The sequence below is a fragment of the Schistocerca serialis genome, chromosome 2 (genome assembly GCF_023864345.2).
Source record: "Schistocerca serialis cubense isolate TAMUIC-IGC-003099 chromosome 2, iqSchSeri2.2, whole genome shotgun sequence".
Lineage (NCBI taxonomy): Eukaryota > Metazoa > Arthropoda > Insecta > Orthoptera > Acrididae > Schistocerca > Schistocerca serialis.
The window spans coordinates 829,695,807-829,710,009 of NC_064639.1; the positions used below are offsets into that span (position 1 = coordinate 829,695,807).

Sequence of the window (14,203 nt, forward strand, 5' to 3'; positions counted from 1 at the left end):
TGATGGTCCGCGAGGCGTGTGTATCGTGAAGCATTGCTTATGATTTTGAGTACTTTGTTTTGTATGAGCTGCAGACGGCGCAGGCGTGTAGGCGCAGCGTATCCCCAGACAGGAGCTGCGTATGTCATCAGGGGTCGAATAAGTGTCATGTACATGGACCTCGACACCCTTCTGTTCAGTGTGTTACGCCTGTTGAGCATAGGGTAGAGCTGTTTGAGCCTCGCGCTTGCTCGGTTGGTCGTGTGTTGTATTTGACTTGTATTTAACTTTCTCACGGAAACGTATTGGACGTGCATGTAGAGTTATTGGTTTGCAGTATCGGTGTTTGCGCAGTTGCTTCGGTCTTCTAGTGAACAGAACAGCTTCGCGCTTGTCGACGTTTACTCTAACACGCCATTTCTACGACCAAGGCTCAGCCACTCTGAGTGCAGTCTGTAAGCGTGACGTAATGTTTGATGGTTTCCAATCTTGCGCGAGGATGGCTGTGTCATCCGCGTAGATTGCCATCGTTGTGTTGTGTGTGGTTGGGAGATCGTTTATGTAGATGTTAAACAGTAGGGGCCCTAGGATGCTTCCCTGGGGTACTCCCGCGTGTATACCGTGTCGTGTTGATTGTTTTCCCTGCACGTCAGGGTTGAAACTCCTGTCTATGAGGTATGAGTGTATTAGACGCACCAGCCCGTCGGGGAATCCCGCGTCGCTGAGTTTGCGAATGAGGCCGTTGTGCCATAGACGGTCGAAAGCCTTTTCGATGTCCAGGAACACCGCCCCTGTTGCTTTGTTTGTGTTGAAGCCATGTGTTATATGTTCAACGACCCGTAAGCGTTGTTGTGTTGTGGAGTGGTGATTCCTGAAGCCGAATTGCTCCGGTCTCAGGATGTCATTTTTTATGCAGTGCCTAGTGATGCGTTTGAGAATCACCTTCTCAACAATCTTGCTGAGCGAGCTCAGAAGGCTGATGGGTGGGTAATTTTGTGGGAGGCTGTGGTCTTTCCCCGGCTTCCTGAACATCAGGACCTTGGCCGTCTTCCAAAAGGCGGGGAAGTGTTGGTGTTTTAGTATGCGTACAATAATATAATGATCGATTCTCTTCGTGCGACCATACCACTGTGATACTTTCATTTCAATGATCTTCAGCAGGAATCTTTCCAAACCAAGCTGTTGTCAATTTTTTCATTCTATGTTTCATCCATTTTTGTCCTATGGATTAAAGATTGGAGGGATCTCATTGATGTTGCCTGAACAAGCTTAATTGCTGGTCCAGTAATCGTTGCTGCCTTCAATACATAACTCAGTATGGATATAAAACAATATTTTCTCTTTTACGAACTAATATTGAAACACTGCAGAAATGTTTTATCCCAAAGTTCTTGTATTCTGTCAAGTCTCTTGGCGTGTTGTATTATTATAAGGCGGGACGGTACCCAAGTACTGGAGCTTGCCCGCTATCTCCATCTCTCCGTTTCCAATTTTTAGATCGGATACTGGAGACCTTCTGCTCAGCATTAGGCCTATTGTCTTGTTTTTGCCGATACTCAGACCCATCACAAGAAGTCCGCGCATATAAGAAAAACGCTATCCGCACAGAATCTGATGGTCTCGTATCCGCACCCACAAGTCTTTCATCAGCATCCTCGGATGTTAAAATACTGTAGAGCACTTTCATCCGTTTGGTACGCTGGACTGCTGGCGGTAGACTTCCGCCTGTCCATGACTTTCGTCTGCTGAAGCTGGGCCTCGTAGTTCACAATCCATTGACTAAGATCATAGAAGCCGAGCATAACCATAGTTTAACACAACAGGTACGTCCGTTAACTTGCCACTTTCTGTCGCGTTTACCGGAATGGATATTATGAAGTATTGTGCAGAAAATTTCCTCGAATCAAATGGAGTCGTGTTAAAGTTTTGGTCCCATCTTGCATACTGTTAAGTTATCCACGTACACTATTAAAAAAAATGCACACACAAAGAAAAAACGCTGCACCACGAAGGATTTATCCGATTGTAACGGAAATCGTTAGATATGATGTATATGTACAGACAAACAAACGATTACAATTTCAGAAAAAATGGGTGATTTGTTCAAGAGAAACAGCTTCACAAATTGAGCAAGTCAATAACGCGGTGGCCCAACTTTGGACCTTATGCAAGTAGTTATTCGGCTTGGTGTTGATTGACACTGTGCTCCTGAAGGATATCATGCCAAATTTTGTACAGTTGGCGCTTTAGGCCGTCAGAATCCCAAGGTGGCTGGAGGGCCCTACCCAAAATATTCGCACGTCCTCAATTGGGAAGAGATTCCTCGACGTTGCTGCCCATTGTAGGGTTTGGAAAAAACAAAGACAAGCTGTAAAAACTCTCGCCGTGTGCGGTCGGGCATTATCTTGCAGAAATTTAAGCCGTGGATGGCTTGCCATGAAGGACAACAAAACGGGGCGTAGAATATCGTCGACGTACCGCCGCGCTGTAATGTTACTGCGGATGACAGTCAAAGGGCTCCTGCTACGAAATGAAATGGCAGCCCTACCTCCTGGTTGTCGAGCCCTACAGCGGATAACAGTTAGTCTGGTATCCCACCTGTCTTCGGAGAATCTCGAAACACGTCTTCGCTGGTCATTGCGGGTCTGTTCGAAGCGGGACTCCCCACTGAAGACAGTTCTACTACACTCAATGACATTACAGATCGCAGACGCGTCCTGGGACAGCGGACAGCCGTGGGGTACCTACTTGAGAAAATCATACAGTTTTTTCCGACACTGTAATCATTTGTTCGTAGAAGTATATCTGATATACCAACTTCCGTCCCATTCGGATAATTACTTCGTGATGCGTCGTTTTTTGTCTTAGAGTGTATTTCGTTTACCGAAACTACGTAACTGACCACAGTATGACACGTGTTAACATGTGAAACTTCTCAATGTAATGTGCGTTACACTGTGTAGTTTTAAATATTTTAAAGTCAACTGTTGATAGTGTCTCACACATTGTATCGAATATTATTTATGTCTTACGTAATACGCGAGTAGGAGTCAGGCCATGAAGCGAAAATTCCAATAGATGGAATGTCCTAGAGCAGTCTCCAAGTCGCTTTGCGACAGCTTTCGGTTATTACGCGTGTCCCCCCTGTTAATGCAAATGAGACAGGAATGAATCTGGCGTTAGACAGCTGCTGATGCTACAGAAGCAGGATGCACATGTAACTGTTCGGAGAATCAGGAAGAGGAAGACAGCTACATAGGCATATTTTGTCCTTTCAGATATCAGCAATGCATCTATCGACCCCAAGATACTGTGAATGCCAGTCAATACAGCAGCACTTCGTCCCTAATGGGGAGTAATAATAATAATCATTAATATCGACCGCATGTAACGGAAAAACAAACGAAAATCGTAATACTGACATTGTTCTTTGACATTTCACAACAAAACAATTATCGTTGGCATATCTGCAGATATACCAGCGGACATGAGCATCGGTGTAGGTTTTAAGAACAAATTCAACATTATTGCAGATATTCGCGGATATGTGCATCCGTGTAGACCTCTACTCGATGCCACAGATTTTTCTTGCCAGAGATCTAATTTAGCTTATACGTCCACTTATGTCTGATGCCATGCCAGTTCGTCATCTGCGGATATTAAGGCATTAAGTGTTGCATCCTTTCTCTTACCTGCTTATACGGTTTCATCCAGTATGACGATGGATAGGAGTGGTGAGAGACAACTTCCGTATTAGACTGTGTACTCCGTTTCGAATCAGTCTGAACTTCTGTGCCGGCCGCTGTGACCGAGCGGTTCTAGGCGCTTCAGTCTGGAACCGCGCGACCGCTATGGCCGCAGGTTCGAATCCTGTCTCGGGCATGGATGTGTGTGATGTCCTTAGGTTAGTTAGTTTTAAGTAGTTGTAAGTTCTAGGGGACCGATGACCTCAGAGATTAAACCCATAGTGCTCAGAGCCATTTGAACCATTTTTTTGAACTTCTGTTCTGGAGTTGCACACCTTTCTTAGCATAATCATGTTACTGCCGTTCTCCTGCATTTATGTGGCGTCTATCGACGACATACTCGTAGACCGTGGGAAGGCAGCCCAGCAGCAGGTGCTGGCTTAGCTGGATAAACCAGAGACGAGTTTACAGACGTGGCGACCTTCTGGTATAGGCCGGTCATCAGTGGCTTCTGGCTTGTATCCAGGTGGCCTGCAGTGGTAAACATGCCCTCGTCTTACTGCGATGTTGCCATTGCTACAGAAACTAAATCTGTTGCTACGGTCGTTTCATAAGGCCTCATCTAAACTTAATGGCACATCGTTCTGTGCTAATGCATCCCATCATCTGCTTGTCAGCGCAACATCCCGCTCTTCAGACATCTTAGAGACAATATGGTACCCCTACAGTACAATTTGTGATGCAACCAGTCGTCTATGACTAATGGGCCGATTTTATTGCGATGTCCTTTATGGTTTTCTGAAAATATTAATAAATTCTACATATTGAGCATCATTTCGGCTTATTTGCAGTATCAGTAACGTAAAAACTGAAAATACGATAAGTTTCTGCATGGTATAACGGATCTTTTAGTTGGGATAAATTTATTTTATTTTTTGTTAGATGTTTTCGTTAAATAGCTGAATAAATTGTAATTAGAAATAATTTAAATAAGCAGAGCAGAGAAGATAAAGTCAAAGAGATGTTCATCGGGCGGACATTGTCGTAATGTAATGTCATTGTGTTGTTCGGTTGTTAAAACAAGTCGTTTGTGTTCCGTTCTGCTGTTCTGTCGTGCACGTATTAATTCGGAGACTAGAATAAACTTTCACATAATAGTTACGATTCGATGTTCCGACAAAAGGGGTTAACGTCAGTGTTCATTTGAGTTGTGGGCGACAAGATTAGTTTTGACAGATACGTGAAAACGGACGTAACGAAAGTTGTTCGCACATCATCCTTGAACGTGACTTTTTATTTAATTAACGATCGCGGGCTCATTAAAAGCTATTATCTCATGATTAGGATCAATCCCTCTTTCCTCCTAGATAGTGATCATTCATTAACATTTACGTCATAAGAAAAAGGATTATTAATAAAAGTGATGTTAAATGACAATTACGTGTTATTCCGTTAGTGTGGAACCGACATAATATCTCTGAAATGACATTGATGTATAATTTGTGTTAAATACTGAACTGAGATAGGAAGTAATATATAATTTGTGTTAAATACTGAACTGAGATAGGAAGTAAATTGAAATTAGTGAACATTTGATACTGAGACTATAGAAGCAGAAGCGCTTAAGGTTTCTCTTCTCTAAAATGGCAAAATAGGTACGAACTTTAACTCAATAGTCGACGTTATGTATTGCAAAGACAATAGCATTTCATACTTATTTTGACGACGCGCTGTTAAACAAACGAACGTTGAGTCTCTGTACGAGTAATAAAATTAAATCTAAAAACATAATTAAAAACGGCGAACTCCGCTTTAACAAACTGTATTGCGTGTCGTCATCGGGCAATAACTGCTCAACCCTGGAGACTTGGGTGGTGAAATTAGAAGTCGGGCATATACAACAAACTTAAAAATCCATTCAAGCTACAGTGGAGTCGTCACAATACGACGTGGGCAGTTATAATGGGGAATCGGCCCCACGACCCTTGGGTTATGTTTGTACTCTTTCCGCTGTGGCAACCGCTGCCTAGAATATACGCCAACATAAATGGTTCATGCCTCTCCCCGTCCGCGCCAAAAATGCTATTTTTCCTAATGAACTGGCCATCTGGAATTCCCAGTTCTGTCATTTTCACTTCTGGCCAAGACCTGCATGCACCATAGATTTGGACGAAATCGATGATGAGGACGAGGTGCAGTCCCCTTGTAAGACATTCTAACATTCTGCGTGGTGTCTGTCTGTTCTAAGCCGTGTCTCCCTACCACTTACGCGCAACGACGCCCTAAGCGTGTTTTGTAGGGAATTGACTAGTTTGAACCTGGGACCTGTTGCTGGTAAGGAGACGCCAGATCACACATGACATGTAGAGTTCAGAAGAGTTCAGTGAGACTAGCAGTGATATAATCAAATACTTAATGATTTCAGCGTCAGCTCCACTGCACTCCCTGTAAAAGAATCTCAATACTAACTAAATTTAGTGGAAGGGGTTCAAGGCTTTCCTATTTTTAGTTAGCTGGTAAAATAACGTCGAGAAAGTAGTTAAGTTTACCATTGAAGTTTTTATTCTACTCACAAAACATTGTTTATAAATTGCACTATTGATAAAAGGAAATATTTTAATACAAGATGATAAAAACCAACTGCGTTCAACAAAAATGTGAACGAATATTCCCTGAATGGGTTTACAAGTTCTATAATGGATCGAAGGACGATCTATGCCATATCACACCTATAATCTAGATTTAAATTAAGTTTCATAAAAGAGAAAACTGTCAAAATGGTCTACAGTGACCCTCAATTTTCTTTAATAACTTATTTAACTTCTCGTAAATTACAGTGGCTGATTTGGCTTCTCAATAATTATATAACAGAAAAATCATCGCATTTCAGATTTTAACTTCTAATAGCAAATGTGAATACCACGAAGTTTAATTGACGATCGACACTAGTATTACGTAAAAAGGGGATGTAACAGATGAGACTTCTGCAGTTCTGAGTGAAGCCTTATGCGCTCAAAAATGCGGCATCGCGTGCGTTCATTACCTTGTCGGTGGTTAGGCAGAGTCAGGGGGCGGCGGGCGGCGCAGCTCCGCACACCTCGCCTCTCCTTACTGTAGTTTACTGAAATGGGTTTAAGAAAAGGTATCTGGCTGTGTTTTCAACTGACCAATCAGGGTCTCAATGTTAACCTTAAGCTCCGCCTACAAAAATTCTGTCTATCCAATGAGAAACGTTATACTTTTCGTGATGGGGCAATGTTTTTTATGTTTGCTACGCAACAGAGACGCGTATAGTCTCACGCTAAAACTTGCAAGTGGTGTGGCCCTTTTAGTGTTATCGTAAGATCTATACTGTTCATCTGGAGGGCTCTATCTTTTATCATGGGCTGGGGGTGGTCTTGGCGGTCGGCTGGCGACGTGAGTGTCCGTCCCTTGTCGTAGGGCCTCCTAGCCAACACGACTCTGCTCGCGGCTTCTGTCCTCGTTTCTCCCCTCGGAACTGCGTCTGTTTCACGGTGCGAAGGTATGACATGAATTTAGGCGTTCTTGTGTTAGTCTGTGGTATTCCATTTGCTCACTCGTTGATCGTATTACTTTGGTTAATTTAATGTCAGGATTTATTCGGAGCTATGTGACATACTGCCGGATTTGCTATCATGTCAGGGTTTTCATGGAAGGTGTTGGATTTGCCTGACACCTTACAATATTCTCACAATGTGTATGTCAATCCGTAACGTGCAATACATATTACTATGACAATGTATCTAGTAAACAGTCCCAATAACTCCCCGAGACTATTTAAAAACGCCTTGTCAGTTTGCGTACAACAGAAGAGCAGTAGTAGCATTCTCTGGTGTCATTCCAGAGCATACAAAAGGAATGTTTAGTGACGCACTGGTAAGACACTAGACTCGCATTCGGGAGGGCGACGATTCAACTGCTCTTGATACTAACGATAACCTTGTAGCCAACGTGATGTTAAAACCTAAACAACCTTCATGAACTGTGAAAGTTACATCTTCATCTGTATATTTCCTTACACCACTTAACACAAATTACGAGGCGTGTTTTTTAAGTAATATCCGTTTTGTTGTAGACATACGGCAAGGAGCGCGTGCGTCGTGTACCGGCATGCCTCGGGAACAACTATGCTCAGTTTCAGCTGTGTAGCTAACCTGTGCGGTTCTCTTCTGTGCTTTCAAAATGTTAAAACTATCAGCTCGCCCGCCGCGTATGAGGTTCGCTCAATGATACGATTTTTGTCAGCAAGGAACCTGTCTGCTGCAGAAATTCATCGACAGATTTGTGAAGTGTACGGTGATACTGTTATGACTGAAAGCAAAGTGCTTAAGTGGGTACGAGAAATCAAAGATGGCTGTGACAACGTCCATGATGAGGACCGCTCCGGTCGCCCTTCTTTGATTACAGACGATTTGGTGGCTTCAGTTGAAGCGAGGATTCTTGAGAACAGGTGCTTCCCAATAAGAGGTCTCTCAAACGAATTTCCTGACGTGTCGAGATCAGTACTTTACAACATTGTTTCTGAACACCTAAAGTTTAGGAAACTGTGCTCCCGTTGGGTCCCGAAACTCCTAACAAAGGACCGCAAAAACCAAAGATTTGAGTGTGAGTTGAAGCTCTTGACTCGTTATCACGAAGAAGGTGACGGCTTCTTGAGTCAGATCGCAACTGGAGACGAAACATGGGTTTCGCGTATCACGCCCGAATCGAAGCAACAAAGCATGGAATGGAGACACACACACTCGCCTGTAAATGTGAAGGCCAAACAGGCTCTTTCCAGCGCAAAATGACGGCGTCGGTGTTTTGGGATAGGCATTGTGTTTCGTTGGTCGATTTCATGCAACGAGGAACTACTATCAATGCAGAAGCATACTACCAAACCCTGAGAAAGCTATGCAGAGCGATTCAAAACAAAAGACGCGGCATGCTGACAAAGGGAATTGTCCTTCTCCATGACAATGCAAGACCTCACACTGCAGGTCAGACTCGCGATTTATTGGACAGTTTTGGCTGGGAAGTTTTAGACCATCCACCCAACGGTCCTGATCTTGCGCCGAGCGATTACCATCTGTTCCTCCACCCCAAACAACACCTCAATGGCAACCGTTACAATGATGACGACTACGTGAAAATGGCAGTGAACTCTTGCTTGTCGGAGCAGGCGGCAAGTTTTTATGAAGAGGGTATTTTAAAATTGGTTGAGATGTATGATACGTGTTCGAACAAACTTGGCAACTATGTCGAAAAATAGAGTGAAGTATGTACTTTCTGAAAATAAATTTACTTTTTTGAAATAACATTTCGTTTTGTGCTTACGTTCAAACGGACCTTACTTAAAAAAACACGCCTCATATATACAAAGTATTTCACATAACGAGATTTGTTCGTTAACTTGCAAAATAATACGATGGTGTGCGAAACTTAAGGACGAAATAAACTTTCTCATTATGTGTCACTGCCAAGCAATATGGCTCGATGAAACTTGGAGTACACATAGAGAGAACTGCTGCACTATAGTACAGAAGAAAACTGGAAGAAATGCGTAAAGACGCGTACAGAATGACACCTTTATTCAAAGACAATAATAATTCCACCGAAGTCGCTGCGATCTATGATGATCCCCTGTATATTCCAGACGGCGGGACACGGTTCTTAATAGGGTGTGCGATCATCACGGACGGCAGTACGTGCTCTGCAACGCGCTACTATCCTGGCCACGAGTTTGGTAAGGAGTTCCAGGGATAGGGCGTTCCATTGTTGACAACTGCTGGATGGTCGTTGTAGCATGAGGATGTACTGTTGTACATCTTTCCAACGCATTTCGCACGTGCTCTGTGAGATTTAACTCAGGGGAAACGGGCAGGCCAGTGCATTCTCCGAATATCCTCTTGCTCCCTCACATGCGCAGTTAGATGTGGTCGCACATCTCGCGCGCCGAGGATTCTGTCCAAACTTAATTGAGTATGCAGATAGTTCATCTATCTCGAGAATCGAGACTTTCGGCGATTTTTGCCTATTATCGATATCGACATTGACAAGATATCAAAAGACGTGACATAAATGGCCGTATCTTTTGATTGCATCGATGTAGAAACTTAAATTACCTACACCGCCAAGGGACCGTAGACGATAGTATGTGATTGTTGTTGTTGTTGTGGTCTTCAGTCCCGAGACTGGTTTGATGCAGCTCTCCATGCTACTCTATCCTGTGCAAGCTTCTTCATCTCCCAGTACCTACTGCAACCTACATCCTTCTGAATCTGCTTGGTGTATTCATCTCTTGGTCTCCCTCTACGATTTTTACCCTCCACGCTGCCCTCCAATACTAAATTGGTGATCCATTGATGCCTCAGAAGATGTCCTACCAACGGATCCCTTCTTCTAGTCAAGTTGTGATACAAGCTTCTCTTCTCCCCTATCCTATTCAACAGCTCCTCATTAGTTATATGATCTACCCATGTAATCTTCAGCATTCTTCTGTAGCACCACATTTCGAAAGCTTCTATTCTCTTCTTGTCTAAACTATTTATCGTCCATGTTTCACTTCCATACATGGCTACACTCCATACAAATACTTTCAGAAACGACTTCCTGACACTTAAATCGCCGGCCGCGGTGGTCTAGCGGTTCTAGGCGCACAGTCCGGAACCGCGCCACCGCTACGGTCGCAGGTTCGAATCCTGCCTCGGGCATGGATGTGTGTGATGTCCTTAGGTTAGTTAGGTTTAAGTAGTTCTAAGTTCTAGGGGACTGATGACCACGGATGTTAAGTCCCATAGTGCTCAGAGCCATTTGAACACTTAAATCTATACTCGATGTTAAAAATTTTCTCTTCTTCAGAAACGCTTTCCTTGTCATTGCCAGTCTACATTTTATATCCTCTCTACTTCGACCATCATCAGTTATTTTGCTCCCCAAATAGCAAAACTCCTTTACTACTTTAAGTGTCTCATTTCCTAATCTAATACCCTCAACATCAACCGACTTAATTCGACTACATTCCATTATCCTCGTTTTGCTTTTGTTGATGTTCATCTTATATCCTCCTTTCAAGACACTATCCATTCCGTTTAACTGCTCTTCCAAGTCCTTTGCCGTCTCTGACAGAATTACAATGTCATCGGCGAACCTCAAAGTTTTTATTTCTTCTCCATGGATTTTAATACCTACGCCGAATTTTTCTTTTGTTTCCTTCACTGCTTGCTCAATACACAGATTGAATAACATCGGGGAGAGGCTACAACCCTGTCTCACTCCCTTCCCAACCACTGCTTCCCTTTCATGCCCCTCAACTCTTATAATTGCCATTTGGTTTCTATACAAATTGTAAATAGCCTTTCGCTCATTATATTTTACCCCTGCCACCTTCAGAATTTGAAAGAGAGTATTCCATAAATTTCAATTTGATACGCCTACCCCATCCTGAGAAAGAGGAGTGTTAACAGAAGCACAGACAGACAGAGGGACGGACAAGTAAGTGATCCTATAAGGGTTCCGTTTTTCCCGTTGGCCGGTGGGTGCGCCGTGTTCAAAGATCCCCATGCAGAATTTTACCTCCCCACACCATAACATCTGGACCACAAGAATTATCATGTTCTACGAGGCGTGTTTTTTAAGAACCGTTTTGAAATTTAAAAAAGACATACTAAGATATCTCAATGATTTTATTTTTACACGAAAGCCTGTACCCTAATCTACTTTTTTACATAATTTCCGTCAATATTGAGGCACTTGTCATAACGTTGTACCATTTTTTGAATACCCTCCTCACAGAAGTCTGCCGCCTGACTTGTTAATCACTGCATCACCACTGTGTTGACTTCGTCATCGCCTTGAAGACGCTGACCGCCCAGGTGTTTCTTCAAGTGCAGGAACAGATGGTAGTCACTGGGAGCAAGATCGTGGCTGCACGGAGGATGATCTAGAGTTTTCCATCGAAAAGATGTGATGAGATCTTTGGTCTGATCCGCCACATGCGGACGGGCATTGTCTTGCAGCAAAACGATGCCCTTGCTCAACTTCCATGGACTGTTGCTTTGATTCTGGTGTGACGTAGGCCACCCATGTTTCATCACCCGTAACAATTTGGCTTAAGAAATCGTAACCGTCGTTGTGGTACCGCTTAGGGAAAGCCAATGCCCTGTCTAAACGTTTGGTTTTGTGCACATCCGTCAACATTTTCGGTACCCAACGTGCGCACAATTTTCGGTAATTCAAGTTCTCGGCCACAGTGCCATACAAAAGACTACGAGAAACATTAGGAAAGTCATCCCGCAAGGAGGAACTCGTAAAGCGTCTGTTTTCCCTTACCTTATTGTCCACTTCCTGCACCAAACTTTCATTAAGGACCGAAGGACGCCCACTCCGTTGTTCATCATGCACATTTGTGCGGCCATCTTTAAATGCTCTCACCCACTTTCTTACCATTACATCATTCATAATCTTTTCACCATAAACTGCACAGATCTCACGGTGAATATCGATCGCTTTTAGGCCTTTATCACTAAGAAATCTTATAACAGCCCGTACTTCACAGTCGGCGGGACTCACGATTATCGGAGGCATCTTAAACACTCAGAACACAATGCAATCAAGGAAGAATCAGACTGTGATGGCGTCAGTGCGTAGATTAAGGTACAGGCTTTCATGTAAAAATAAAATTATTGAGATATCTTAGCACGTCTTTTTTAATTTCAAAACAGAACTTACTTAAAAAAACACGCCTCGTACAATGTTTTCGGGTGCATTATGTAGCCTCATACGGTGCGAGGTGGGAACACATATGAAACATTACTCTTTCCGCGGATCTACGAGATGTGAACACAGTTTATTTAATTATTTTCCAGAGAGTTACAGCTACGTATCATAATATTTTAAATACAATATTACTGTTTTCCATCACGTAGCTGATGTATTTAAACCAAATATGTAGAAATCAGTCTCTCTCTTCTTTTTCAAGGATTTGCAGCATCTAAGACTAGGATGTCGAGCTTACGTGGTGTAAACCGTCTGTTAAAAACAGGAGACAGGTGGTGCTGACTAATTTGTTGAAGCTCTATAACCCATTGAAGTTTTTAGCCTTCAATGTACAATGCTACTGGATTTACAATACAACCTGCCATTAAATTTATTACCTCGATTCCGGCAATTAATCTGCGCGTTGACGCAAAATTCAGAAAACTACAATTTGGCGTTTTTACTTCCATTAAACGTTGTTAAAAGTTGGAAAATGCTAGCAGCTATCGGCGACTGAAACAATAATCTTTGATTTGATGTTATATTTACTCACGAATTCATCCAATTGCACTGCAGGGATCCTACGAGAGTAGAATAGATCTCTGACGCATTTGCGTAGACGCATAAATCGTGTTACCCACTTCTCAACAGCACGAAAATTTATACCATGTACACAGTGACAGTGAGAATGACGATACATTTCGTAGCGCTACGATTAATGAGAAATTTACTTAGGAGGGAACGCGATTAACTGGCTGGCTAATGCGAAATATATCTGCGGCTTACAAAGCAGTTTGCAGTATTTCTTTCAGTATATAATTAGGCACAATTACTGAAGAAGCTACTTAATATATGCTTTTTTTTCTTTTCTCTCTCTCTCTCTCTCTCTCTTTCGCGATTTCTTTGTAACGCAGGTTGCGGTAAAAGACTTTGCCTTTTCGAAGTTGCTTTCGCACTTACTTCAGTGTCAGCGTATGTTGCAGCTGGCCGGGGCGTCATATCTGGAGATCCACGAAAAGGGCGGTGGCATTTACTTCACGGTGGAGCAGACGACTAAAGCTTCAGATGATGAGCTGTACGCGAGCCTCAAGGAGCGGCTCACGAAGATGCTGCAGGCAGGTCAGTGTGCCTCCAACACTTAGCATGCAGATATTCCATATGCATACACTGTCCTCTTTAAGTATGGAAACACCGAGTGATTATCGACAATGGAAAGGAAATACGTTATAAAATTGTATTTTATTGTTTCCTAAATGTTTGTTAAGCTCAAAAATACATAGGTAAGTGCAACTATTAAATTTTCGATCCCTCAGAGTAACCACCTTTTGCTTTAATCACTGCCTTGCATACTCTCGTCATGCTATGGATCAGTTTTGCCAGGGTTTCAGCTGGAATCTCCATTCTTGCTGCAACGCCTCTCGGATCGTCCTGTCCAACTCGTCTCATAGTGGCTCGACTAGGTTACAGTCAAAGGGCTGTGTCCCTAAAGATTTCGCTTTGTTCTGACACTAGCGTCATGTATGTTTGGAGTCGTTGTATAGCTGCAAGACAAACCCATACCCAACCAGACGCAAACCAGATGTCTTGGCATGTCGCAGGAAAACATGCATGATAATCCTTTTGTTTCATTTTTCTATCTACCTGCACGAGATCTCCGACTTCATTCCCTCCAAAAGACCGCGTACCATCATAGAACACCCTCCACGCTTCACAGTTGGAATTACGCACTGAGGATTCAAGCGTTCACGGGGTAACCGGCGCACGAATTGACTGAGTTTACT

At 43.1% G+C, this 14,203-nt stretch overlaps 1 protein-coding gene across 2 annotated transcripts in view; it reads left to right on the forward strand.

Annotated features, from left to right (window-relative positions):
• Positions 1-14,203, forward strand: part of LOC126458096 (probable imidazolonepropionase) — a 189,412-nt gene that overhangs the window by 68,416 nt on the left and 106,793 nt on the right. For both annotated transcript variants that reach the window (XM_050094918.1, XM_050094919.1), the window contains exon 4: positions 13,406-13,541. In XM_050094918.1, coding sequence (XP_049950875.1) covers positions 13,406-13,541 — 136 coding nt within the window. The remainder of the gene's footprint in view (positions 1-13,405; positions 13,542-14,203) is intronic.